Source organism: Diceros bicornis, chromosome 18 (genome assembly GCF_020826845.1).
Source record: "Diceros bicornis minor isolate mBicDic1 chromosome 18, mDicBic1.mat.cur, whole genome shotgun sequence".
Taxonomy (NCBI): domain Eukaryota; kingdom Metazoa; phylum Chordata; class Mammalia; order Perissodactyla; family Rhinocerotidae; genus Diceros; species Diceros bicornis.
In genome coordinates, this window is record NC_080757.1 from 40,623,488 (window position 1) to 40,636,124 (window position 12,637).

Sequence of the window (12,637 nt, forward strand, 5' to 3'; positions counted from 1 at the left end):
GAAAGAGGAGAAATTACAATATGCACCACAGAAATACTAAGGACTATAAGAGAATACTATGAAAAGCTATATGCCTACAAATTGGATAGTCTAGAAGAAATGGATAAATTCTTAGAACCATACAACCTTTCAAAACTGAATCAAGAATAAATAGAGAGTCTGAATAGAACAATCACTAGTAAGGAGATTAAAACAGTAATGAAAAACATCCCAAAAAACAAAAGTCTGGGACCAGACGGCTTCCTTGGTGAATTCTACCAAACATTCAAAGAAAACTTAATACCTATCCTTCTCAAACTCTTCCAAAAAATTGAAAAGGAGGGGACATTTCCTAACTCATTATACAAGGCCAAAATTACCCTGATACCAAAACCAGACAAGGACAACACACAAAAAAGAAAATTACAGGCCGATATCACTCATGAACAAAGATGCAAAAATTCTCAACAAAATACCAGCAAATCACATACAAGAATACATTAAAAAGATCATATACCATGATCAAATGGTTTTTAGTCCAGGGATGCAGGGATGGTTCCAGATCCACAAATCAATCAACGTGATACATCACATTAACAAAATGAAGAATAAAAATTACATGATCATCTCAATAGATGCAGAGAAAACATATGAGGTACAGTATCCATTTATGATAAAAACTCTAAATAAAATGGTTATAGAAGGAAAATACCTCAACATAATAAAGGCCATATATGACAAACCCACAGCTAACATCACACTCAAGAGTGAAAAACTGAAAGCTATCCCTTTAAGAACAGGAAAAAGAGATGGATGCCCACTGTCACCACTCTTATTTAACATAGTATTGGAAGTCCTAACCAGAGCAATCAGGCAAGAAGAAGAAATAAAAGGGATCCAAACTGGAAAGGAAGAAGTTAAATTGTCGTTATTTGCAGATGACATGATTTTATATATAGAAAACCCTAAAGAATCCACCAGAAAACTATTACAAATAATCAACAAATACAGTAAAGTTGCAGGGTACAAAATCAACACACAAAAATCAGTTGCGTTTCTATATACTAACAATGAAATAGCAGAAAGAGAAATTAAGAATACAATCCCATTTACAATCACAACAAAAAGAAACATATACCTAGGAATAAATTTAATGAAACAGGTGAAAGACCTATACACTGAAAACTATAAAGCGTTGTTGAAAGAAATAGAAGAAGACACAAAGAAATGGAAAGATATTCCATGCTCGTGGATTGGAAGAATTAATATAGCTAAAATGTCTATACTTCCTAAAGCAATCTACAGATTCAATGCAATCCCTATCAAAGTCTCAATGACATTTTTCACGGAAATAGAACAGAGTCCTCAAATTTATATGGAGTAACAAAAGACCCTGAAAAGCCAAAGCAATCCTGAGAAAAAAGAACAAAGCTGGAGGCATCACACTCCCTGATTTCAAAAAATACTGCAAAGCTATAGTAATCAAAACAGTAATCAAAAACAGACTCACAGATCAATGGAACAGATTTGAAAGCCCAGAAATAAACCCACACATCTATGGACAGCTAATTTTCGACAAGGGAGCCAAAAACATACAATGAAGAAAGGAAAGTCTCTTCAATAAGTGGTGTTGGTAAAACTGGACAGCCACATTCAAAATAATGAAAACAGACCATTATCTTACACCATACACAAAAATTAACTCAAAATGGATTAAAGACTTGAATATGAGACCTGAAAGCATAAAACTTCTACAAGAAAACATAGGTAGTATGCTCTTCAACATCAATCTTAGCAGTATCTTTGTGAATACCACATCTCACCAGGCAAGGGAAACAAAAGAAAAAATAAAGAAAATGGGACTACATCAAACCAAAAAGCTTCTGCACAGCAAAGGAAACCATCGACAAAACAAAAAGACAACCTAACAGTTGGGAGAAGATATTTTCAAATCATATATCTGATGAGGGTTAATATCCAAAATATATAAAGAACTCACACAACTCAACAACAAAAAACAAACAACCCAATTTAAAAAATGGGCAAAGGATCTGAACAGACATTTTTCCAAAGAAGTTATACAGATGCCCAACAGGCACACAAAAAGATGTTCGACATCACTAATTATTAGGGAAATGCAAATCAAAACTACAATAGGATATCACCTCATACCTGTCAGTATGGCTATAATTAACAAGACAAGAAATTAAAAGTATTGGAGAAGATGTGGAGAAAAGGGAACCCTCATACAGTGCTGGTAGGAATGTAAACTTATACAATCACTATGGAAAACAGTATGGAGATTTCTCAAAAAATTAAGAGTAGAACTACCACATGATTCAGCTATTCCAAGCTAGGTATTTAGCCAAAAACATGAAAACACGAATGTGAAAAGATATATGCACCTGTATGTTCATTGCAGCATTATTCACAATAGCCGAGACTTGGAAACAACATAAGTGCCCATCAGTGGATGAATGGATAAAGAAGATGTGGTATATACACACAATGAAATACTACTCCACCATAAAAAAGATGAAATCTTGCCCTTTGCAACAACATGGATGGACCTATATTTTTCCCCAAACATACAGCTAGTGAGTGGTAGAACAGGAATGTCAATACTGTTCCATATGATTTTAATTCCCACAACCAAGATCTCTTGTCTTCTACTTCCACAGTAGAGAACTTATGGTTGAAGATAAAATCAGAGACAGATGCACAATCTTTGAGGGAACTTAGTACAGAACATGGATAGTGCAAATGGGTAAAGAAACATCTTACAAAATTGGCACAGATGCAAGTAATAAGAATGACAGATATTCATACGTTTCAAGGATATTTCATTCCACTAAACCAGAATCTGGTAACATCTAGAATATTTAGGGAAACTACTCTGAACTTAATCTTAACGATAAAGATCTAGTTGGCAAGGTCAGTGACAGGGGCCTTGGGGAAAAGTGAGCATCTTAAAATTCATGCAGTCAATAGCGGAATGCTGTCCACAGTTGGAAGTGCACCCCATGAGGGGGGAAAGCACATACCAGAGGTTGGAGTAAAATGAATGTGATTTTGCAGCACAGAATATCAGGAAACAAGGATTCTAATGAGAGGAGGAACTGTTCCTCTCATTAGCAATACCATGCTGACTGTCTCATCACAAGTGATTCCAATGAGGAAAAGATGTAGGAGCGCAGGGGGGAATGGGTGTTAACATAATGAAGCCCTATTTATGGGAGATGCCTGAAGCTGGAATTGGCTACGATGGGGGTAGGAAGTCACAGCACTGCAGGTATCGAAACGTCAACTATACAACCAGTTGGCAGATGGGGTATTGTATTTTTGATTTGCAGCCTCTGCGAGTGAATTCTGTCAGGGGACTATAAGAGTCCCTTCCATTGCTGAGTCTCTATGAGGTCTCTAAATTCTCCGTCTTGTTCAAGCACTATAGCTGATTGATTGCTGACATTGTTGTCATTCTCTGAAATCCACAAGCATCCAAAGGCATAACATTAAAAAAAATAATAATACAGGAAACCATGAAATTATGATATCCACTCACCCAGGGAAAAAAGAGACTCTCTCCCAAAAGGCTTTCAAGTTGATCTTTATCATTTTGACAAATCCACGAGGGTCTGAACTTGATTCTTGCAGACTCAGAAATCTGATCTCACAAGAATGAGCCCCCCCTCTTGGGGCATAACAACTATATCTATCCCCATAAACTAATATGCCAATCTATTAATCACACTTATAACTGTAATAACTATAGTTTCATCATCTATTTGACCAGTCATTTCTCTGTGCGTGAATGCCTAAAAGGAAGTCAAATGGCAACCAGAAGGCTATTTTCTGAACAAAGATTCGGAAGAAGTAATTTAGAACAGTGGAATGTTTAGTGGCATCTCACGCGTTCATGTCAAACATGTGGTCTTTCCTAAGGAACTGGAGGACTCAGGTGTAACGTCCCTCTCCCCTGTGCAGTGCTTGGCTGTGCACTGCCAACCTTTGCAGACGTGCCTCTCCTGACCCTAAACTTCCGTGGTTGATTACCTTACCTCCATTTAAGAAACACACATTCATTTCTCAAATCTTCATCCAGGCTAGAGGAAATTCTGCTAGTCTTGATATCATTCTTTTCTTTAATTTTTATAAATTTTTTATTGCGGTAACATTGGTTTATAACTATGTAAATTTCAAGTGTACATCATTATATTTCAATTTCCGTGTAGACTAAATCATGTTCGCCATCCAAAGACTAATTACCATCTGTTACTGTACACATGTGCCCTATCACCTCTTTCGCTCCCTGCCCTGGCCCCTTCCCCTCTGGTAATTATCAATCTAATCTCTGTATCTATGTATTTGTTGTTGTTGTTGTTGTTTGTATCTTTACTTCTGAGTGAAATCGTAAGGTATTTGACTTTCTCTATCTGACTTATTTCACTTAGCATGATACTCTCAAGGTCCATCCATCCACTAAACCAAGGTCCATCTGGTTTAGTGGAATGAAAAATCCTTGAAATGTATGGATATCTGTTACCATTCTTGTTACTTGCATCTGTGCCAATTTTGTAAGATGCTTCTAGTTTGCATTATCTATTTTCTGTACTAAATTCCCTCAAAGATTGTGCATCTACTCATCTCTGATTTTATCGTCAACCATAAGTTCTCTACTGTGGAAGTAGAAGGCAAGAGATCTTGGTTATGGGAATTAAAATCATATGGAACAGTATTGACATTCCTCTTCTACCATTCACTAGCTGTATATTTGGGGGAAAATATAGAATAAATTCATGTCACTTCATGAATCATTTCTCGTATATATTGTAACACCATCCTTTAAATATTTATTTTCCCACTATCATCTTGATATTATATCCATGCATGGGTTAATCTGGAAGTGTTTTCTTTCTCTTTTTTCCCCTCTTTTACTGGGTCAGCCAATCTACAGACAGATACCTTCTTGAAGAGTGTACTTCGACTTTCAAGGGATATCACAAAAACAAATTTATTCATCATCCTTATTTTTCGTGGAGAATATTTTCTTTTCCTTTTCTTTTTCCTCAGTAATCTAAGATTTTGTCCCTTTTTGTTTATCTCTGTATCCCTGACTTAACACAAACTAACCTCAAATTTATAAATTATAAACATCCAAACCAAGGTATTAATGAAAAGCTATTGCACAGCCATGGAGAACAGCAGAGTTTAGTGCTGACCTCAATGACTAAAGAATATATGGGTGACAATTCCCAGCACAATTCCATTTGACTCCTGTAAAAACCTAATTGACCGTAATATATGAACGTGGAATACCTTAAACTTCATCAATTGATAGTCCCAATAGCAGCTTTTATGCCAGATGGAGAATTTTTACTACAACAGATCGACAACTTCTGGTCTCCAAATCCTAGCAGAAAGAGAAAATACTCCCAATGAAAAGAACTGTGAGTATTACATACGGTCATAATTTTTTTCTTTTTGGAGAAAAAGTGGCCTGAGGAAATGATGTTCATTGGCTATTTGCAAGTAGTGAAAGGCTTGACTGATTGATCTGAGCCCTGGAAGGAGCGACATTGGATGATAAAGAGATCTGGAGAAGAATCCACACACATGAAGATAGGTGTGTGAGCAAAAAGTGTTCCCTCTCTGTGTCCCACATCAATGCCCACCAGAGAGTATCCACCACATAGGAGGCGCTGGACAACTGGGAGCTTGGGTAACTCATCCAGTCTCTCTCCTCAGGTGTACCAGTACCTGCACAAGAGGGCGTGAACAAAGTAGCCATGGTGGTAGAGATAGAGGCTTTGTGTGGACCCAACAGCACGGGCTCCTTCTCACCACACTGTCTCTGCTGTGTGTGCTGTTAGTCAGAAGCGGAGAATGGTGTTGACCCCTTAGAGGTAATGTCACTCATGAAAACTAACCACCTCACGTGGAGGCAAGTTTTCTACATCAGACCACTTCCACATTGAAAAGGCAGTAATTCTTTCTTACTAGAATTGCATGTTTTGTGTATGGATTTGTCTTCCCTCTGAGCAGTACTATCCAATAGCTTACAACATTATTGTCATAAGATCCTGAATAGCTTCACTTTGACCAAAGGATCCACTCTGTGATAAACAAGGTCAATCATAGTCACAAGACCATTGATCTACTTGTCTTACCGTACATCAAATGACAGAGAGAAACTGCTGGCCTGTTGGAAAATTGGAATGGTCTCTTAGATGTACAGCAAAGACATCAACTTAGAGGTGACAACTTGCAGGATTGATATATTGTCTTCTGGAGGTGGTATATACCTTGACCCAATGGTCATTGTATGGGTCACACATATGTAGTACCATATATATCCAAAATAGGTAGTCTACGTGGCTTCAGAAAGCCGTAGGTGGGAGTAGGAGTGAACCCTCTGACTTTAACGCCCAGTGACACACTTGGGAATCTGCGCTTCCCCTCCCCGTGGCTTTAGGCTCTCCTACATTAAAGGTTTTATTCCTATGAAAGTCACATTTCTGTCAGGGAAGATAATCTAATGTTACAACTGTCACCTAGTTATTTTGGACTCCTCATGTCAGTAGACCAGCAGGCAAAGAAAGCAGGTACTATTTGGTGAGGGACAATTATCATGAAGAGGTAGAGAGCAGAGAGGAATACAGCTGGAGTGCAAGATTTCACTGAAGTATCTCATGGTCTTCCCACGCCCAGTGATAACCATAAATGAGCAACCACAGCTTCCCAAAGGCATAGTAACCAGAGGCTCAGACTTCTGCTTCCTTAGGATATAAAAGTTAAGAGCCTTTGAGCAGTAATAGATTCCATTCTGGATCTGAGTCTATTCATTACTAGCTATATAACGTTACACAATGAAATGGTTTTTTTTGAAAAATGGAGATAATAATTGTGGCTGGGTGCTACTACGGTGCTCAGAGTGGCTAATGCATATGGTATGCAATACGTATTTAAATCCCTAGATCAGGAATTCTGTACAATAAGTCAAAAACAACATGGAGTGAATTATGGTATAGAATTTATTAAGAAACACTTAGGTAAGACTCCTGCATCTAGGAAAACAACTCAAAGTGATCATAAAGGAAGAAAGCAGAATACAAGAACCATGAGTTCATTGATGAAGAAAATATGATAATGAAGAGCATTGATCAGTTGCAGAAACCTGTGAAAAAGCTGTGAGGATTTGTTTTCCTAAGTTACTTAGAGGGAGCAGGTGATCCTGACTTCAGAGTCAAAGTCAAGATCATTACTCCATATCAAGGACGCACGGAGCTGGCACATGATCCACATACACAAGGAGGAAGAGAATTAGGAGAAGTCCTCTGCACTCCACAAGCTGATTTACAAGCTTTTAAATGGCAGATGAGGAACAGAAATGATGGTAGAGCATGCTGCTTGTCAGCCAAGTTGAGGAAGTGAATTTGTCTCCAAAATGCCAAGTTCGATTAACAAAAGGTGTTTGTGCAGATGGTGGTTCTTTGGCGAGATAATCAGCAGCAGCAAGGCTGGCAGCAGCTGGATCCACAGCTCTGGGCTTGGCACCCAGGCAGGCAGACACAGGTTGGGTGGTAGCAGGTTCTCCGGCAGTACACGGGTCCAGAGCAAACTGGCTGGCAGCAGGTGGCTTGACAGCAAGATGGGGGACAGCAAGGCTGGCAGCAGCTAGACTCACTGCAGGTTTGACCACAACAGCTAAACTCAGAGCAGGTGGGCTGGCAGCAGGGAGAGCTGCAGTAAGAAGGGCGGCAGCATCTGGTCACACAAGTTGGGTGGGAGCAGGTGGTCCTGCAGCAGGTGGTTTGACAGCGAGTTGGGGGGCAGCAAGGTTGGCAGCAGCTAGACTCATTGCAGATTTGACCACAACAGCTGGACTCAGAGCAGGTGGGCTGGCAGCAGGTGGTCCTGCAGCAGGTGGTGGGCTGGCAGCAGGGAGAGCTGCAGCAGGAAGGGCGGCAGCAGCTGGTCATACAAGTTGGTTGGTAGCAGGTGGTCCTACAACAGGTGGTTTGACAGCAAGTTGGGAGGCAGCAAGGCTGGCAGCACCTGGACTCACAACACGTGGGCTGGCAGCAGGTGTTGCTGCAGCAGGTGGTGGGCTGGCAGCAGCTGGACCCACCACAGGTTTCTCTATAGCAGCTGGACTCAGAGCAAGTTGGCTGGCAGCAAGGGGAGCAGCAGGAGTGGGTCATGGTCAGGGGTGCAGAGTGGGCTCCTGTTCAGAGGTGAGTTTCTCAGATTCTGATGACTTCTGTTCTAGGGCTTTTATACACTGGACCCCCAATGTGGCGACCAATAAGCAAGACTTTCCTTGTCGTTGTTTACATTTTTTTTGTAGTCACCAGGGAATTGTCAAGGAGGAAGTTGTCCCTTAGTGTTTTGAGGCTTTTGTAAATTAGTGTTTGATCTTTTTCTTAATTGGAAGTACTAGTTAAGAACCTTTTCCAGAAATGAGAAAGACAGGAATCATCACCAGCATCATTTCTAGTCATGTGACAAATCTGGTCATGTGAGAGTTCCCACCGGCCTGGCGAAGGTCAGAACAGTGGCCCTCTCAGGCTTTGTTCCTTGAGCTGTACTTAGACTGGGAAATGCCCCGAGAGGGTCAGGACACTGCTGCCTTCTGTGATGAACGAAGCCCTGCTTGGGTCCAAGACTGATCTCTCAGAAAGTCTTACTCAAGGCTACAACATGTCTATATCTGTGGCAACCTATTTGAAAATTGTTTCCCAGTTCTATCAGAGACTCTTGAGTAGAGGATGGTTGGCATATTCTTTTTCATATGCAAATTAGTGCCAAAGAAAGAAGGTGGGGGAAGAAACGGTACGCTGGGTTTCAGACAGCACCAATCCATTCAAGCTCCATCCCTGTTTTCTAGCTGGGTCAGTGATCTCAGGTGAGACATCTCAACTTGCACGTACTTGCTTTTATAAATTGGCGTAAATAGGTTAGATAAGATGATAGCAAAGGTACATTTGAATTTGTAAATTCATGTATTTCACCTAATGTGGAAAATTATCAGCCATAATTTCTTAATTTTTTTTTCTGCCGCATTCTCTCTTCTGGGTACGTACGTAGGAGTGAAATTGCCTTGTCATGGGGAAAGCCTATAGTCAACATTAACAGAAAGAATAAAACAGTGTTTCAACATTTCACTACCAGCAGTGTCTCTCGTTGTCTGATATTGTGAGCCTATTTAATTCTACTGGTAGTATCTATGTTTTAAATTTGCATTTCTTTGATGACTAATATATATTAGACATTTGTTGTTCCTTTTTCATAATGTTCCTGTGTTCAAGTCTTTTACTCATATTTCTTCTTGGTTATCAGTTTCTTATTGATTTTATAGATTCTAGATATATGTTAAATATATATATATTTAGATTATATACGTTACAAATATTTTCTCCCATTCTGTGTTGTGTCTTACCTTCTCAATCTCTTAATGTTGTCTTTTGGTAGTAGAAGTTCTTACTTTTAATGTAGTCCAATGAATCTGCCTTTGTCTTAATTTTGGTGCGTTTGGAGTCTAACAAATCTTTAAGTAGCCCAACATTATGAAAATGTTCGCCCTTATTATTTTCTAAAAGCTTTATTGTTTTACCTCTTACATTTACATCTAAAATATAGCTGTAATAAATTGTTATATGTTCAGAGACAAAAACAAGTTTCTTTTTTTTTAGGTGGATATCCTATTGTCCCAGCACCATTTATTACAAGACCCTCTTTTCCCCATTAATCTGCTCTACTACATTTGCTGTAAATCAAGTCATGTTATATGCACGGATCTTTTTCTTGCATTGTATTCTGCTCTGTTGGTCTATTTGTTTGTTCTTGTGCCGGTATCAATCACACCATCTAAAGGACGGCAAAGTTTTAATATATTTTGTTGTTTAGTTGTATAAAATCTCCTGCTTTGTTCTTCTTATTCAAGATTGTCTTGGCCTTTTGCATATTCAGATATATTTTAGAATCTTGTAAATCCCACCCTCTCCACACACATACCCACAAAAGCTGCTTGCCTTTTTACTATTTTATATTGTAATCATAGATCTTTTGGGGGAGAATCAATATTTCTCATGCATTGAGTCTTTCAATTCATTAGTATAGTATCTCTCTTCATTTGTTTAAATCTTCAACTCCTCATAATTGTGCTTTATAGATGTCTGTGTAGAGTTCTTGCACATCTTTTATTACATTTATTTTGAGTTAAATAATGTTTATTTATGATATTATATGTGGGATTAGTTTAATTTTTTTACTTGGGTATATCTGTCATATAAATAAAATTCTTTTTTTTCTTTTTTGAATACACACCTTCCAATATCTAGCAACCTTGCTAAACTCCCTTGTTAATTCTAACAATGCAACCATAGGTTGCTTTGGATTTTCTATGTACACAGTAATTATATTTGTGAATATTGAGTATCATATTACTTTTTTGTAAATCCTGTTAACTGTTATTCCTTCTTCCTGCCTTTGTACATGAGATAAAACCTCCAGAAGAATGTGACTGGAAGTAGTGATTACAAAGATCTTCATTTTTTTCCTGATTGATAAGGAAGCTTTCTTCAAGTATAACGTTTTCTATTTTAAAAAAATAACGATGTATAATTCATATGCCATCAAATTCTCAACTTTGAAGTGTACATTTCAGCATTTTTTAGTGTATTCAAAAGGTTGTGGGGGCCGGCCCAGTGGCACAAGCAGTTAAGTGCGTGCGCTCAGCTGCGGAGGCCTGGGGTTCGCCGGTTCGGATCCCGGGCGCACACCAACGCACCGCATGTTAAGCCATGCTGTGGCGGCGTCCCATATAAAGTAGAGGAAGATGGGCACCCAGGGCCAGATGTTAACCCAGGGCCAGTCTTCCTCAGCAAAAAAGAGGAGGATCGGCATCAGATGTTAGCTCAGGGCTGGTCTTCCTCACCAAAAAAAAAAAAAAAAAAAAAGGTTGTGCATCACCACCACTATATTATTCCAGAATATTTTCACCATTGGAAAAAAGAGACCCCATACCTGTTACCAATCATATCTCATTCCCCATTATCCTTCTTTCTTCAGCACCTAGCAAGCACTAATCAACTTTCTTTCTCTATGGATTTGCCTATTCTGGACTTTTCATATAAAGGGAACCATTCAAGAGGTGGCCTTCTGTGTTTGCTTTTTTTCACTTAGCATAATATTTTCAAGATTCACGTATGTTGTAAAATGTATCAGCACTTCCTACTTTTTATGGCTTAATAATATTCCACTGTATGAATATACCACATTTTATTTATCCACTTATCTGTTGGTGGACATTTGGGTTATGTCCATGTTTGGGTTATTATGAATTATGCTGCTATGAACATTCCTGTACAAGTTTTTTGTGTATATGTGAACATATGTTTTCATTTCTCTTGGATAGATACCTATGAATAGGTATGTTAAATCTAGGTTTAACTTTTGGAGAAACCAAAATGTTTAACAAAGCAGCCTTACAATTTCACATTTCCACCAGCAATATATGAAGATTTCCTTTTCTCCACACCCTTGCCGATGCTTATTATTATTTGTCTTTTTATTAAAGGCATTTTGGTGGTAGTAAGTGGTATCATATTATGCTTGTGATTTGCGTTTGCCTAACGACTAAAAATGTTGAGCATCTTTTCATGTGCTTGTTGGCTATTTGTATATTTTCTTTGGAGAAATGTCTAGTGAATATTTTGCCTAGTTTTTAATTGAATTGTCTTTTAATTGTTGAGTTGTAAGAGTTCTTTATATATATTATCTCAGCACAATTTGTTGAAAAGACTATTCTTTCACCATTAAATTGTCTTGGGACTCTTGTGAAAAATCAAGTGAGCATAAATGTATGGGTTTATTTTTGGACTCTCAATTCTATTTCATTAACCCATATGTCCTTCCTTATGCCAGTACCACATTGTATTGAGTATTGTAGGTTTGTATTAAGTTTTGAGATTAGGGAATGTGAGTCTCCCAATTCTGCTCTTCATTTTCCAGATTGTTTTGACTATTCTGGGTCTCTTGCATTTCCATGTGAATTTTAGGGTCACGTTTCAATATCCGCAAAAAAGCCAGCTGTGATTATGTTAGGGATTGTATTGAAATTATAGATCAACTTGGGGACTATCTTAAGGATATTAAGGATATTGCCATCTTAAGGATATTAAGACTTTCAACCCATGAACATGGGACTCTTTTTCTTTTTTTTTTTTACATTTTCTTTAATTTCTTTTAATAATGTTTTGTAGTTTCAGTGTACAAGTCTTATACTTCTTTTGTTAAATCTATTTCCAATTATTTTATTCTTCTTGATGCTAATATAAATGGAATTGTTTTCTTAATCCCACTTTTAGATTGTTCATTGCTAGTGTATGGAAATACCATTGATTTTTTTTAATGGTCTTGCATCCTATAACCTTGCTAAACTCATTTATTTGTTCCAAAATTATTTTATAGATTCCATAGTGTTTTCTATATCAAGAGCATGTCATCTGATTATAGAGATATTTTTTATTCTTTTTTTTCCAATCTGGATGGTCTTTATTTCTTTTCTTTTTAACTTCTAGTACAATGGAAAGCAGAATTTCCAGTACAATGTTGAAGAGAAGTGGTGAGAGCAGACATCCATGTCTTTTTCCTGATA

General features: G+C 38.0%; 1 protein-coding gene across 1 annotated transcript; it reads right to left on the bottom strand.

The window, feature by feature from the left end:
- Nucleotides 1-7,481: 7,481 nt before the first annotated feature.
- On the bottom strand, nucleotides 7,482-8,180 carry LOC131417471 (keratin-associated protein 9-7). Its single transcript, XM_058560939.1, has one exon. It carries the CDS (start codon nucleotides 8,178-8,180, stop codon nucleotides 7,482-7,484), a length of 699 nt encoding a protein of 232 aa, XP_058416922.1.
- Between the last annotated feature and the right edge of the window lie 4,457 nt (nucleotides 8,181-12,637).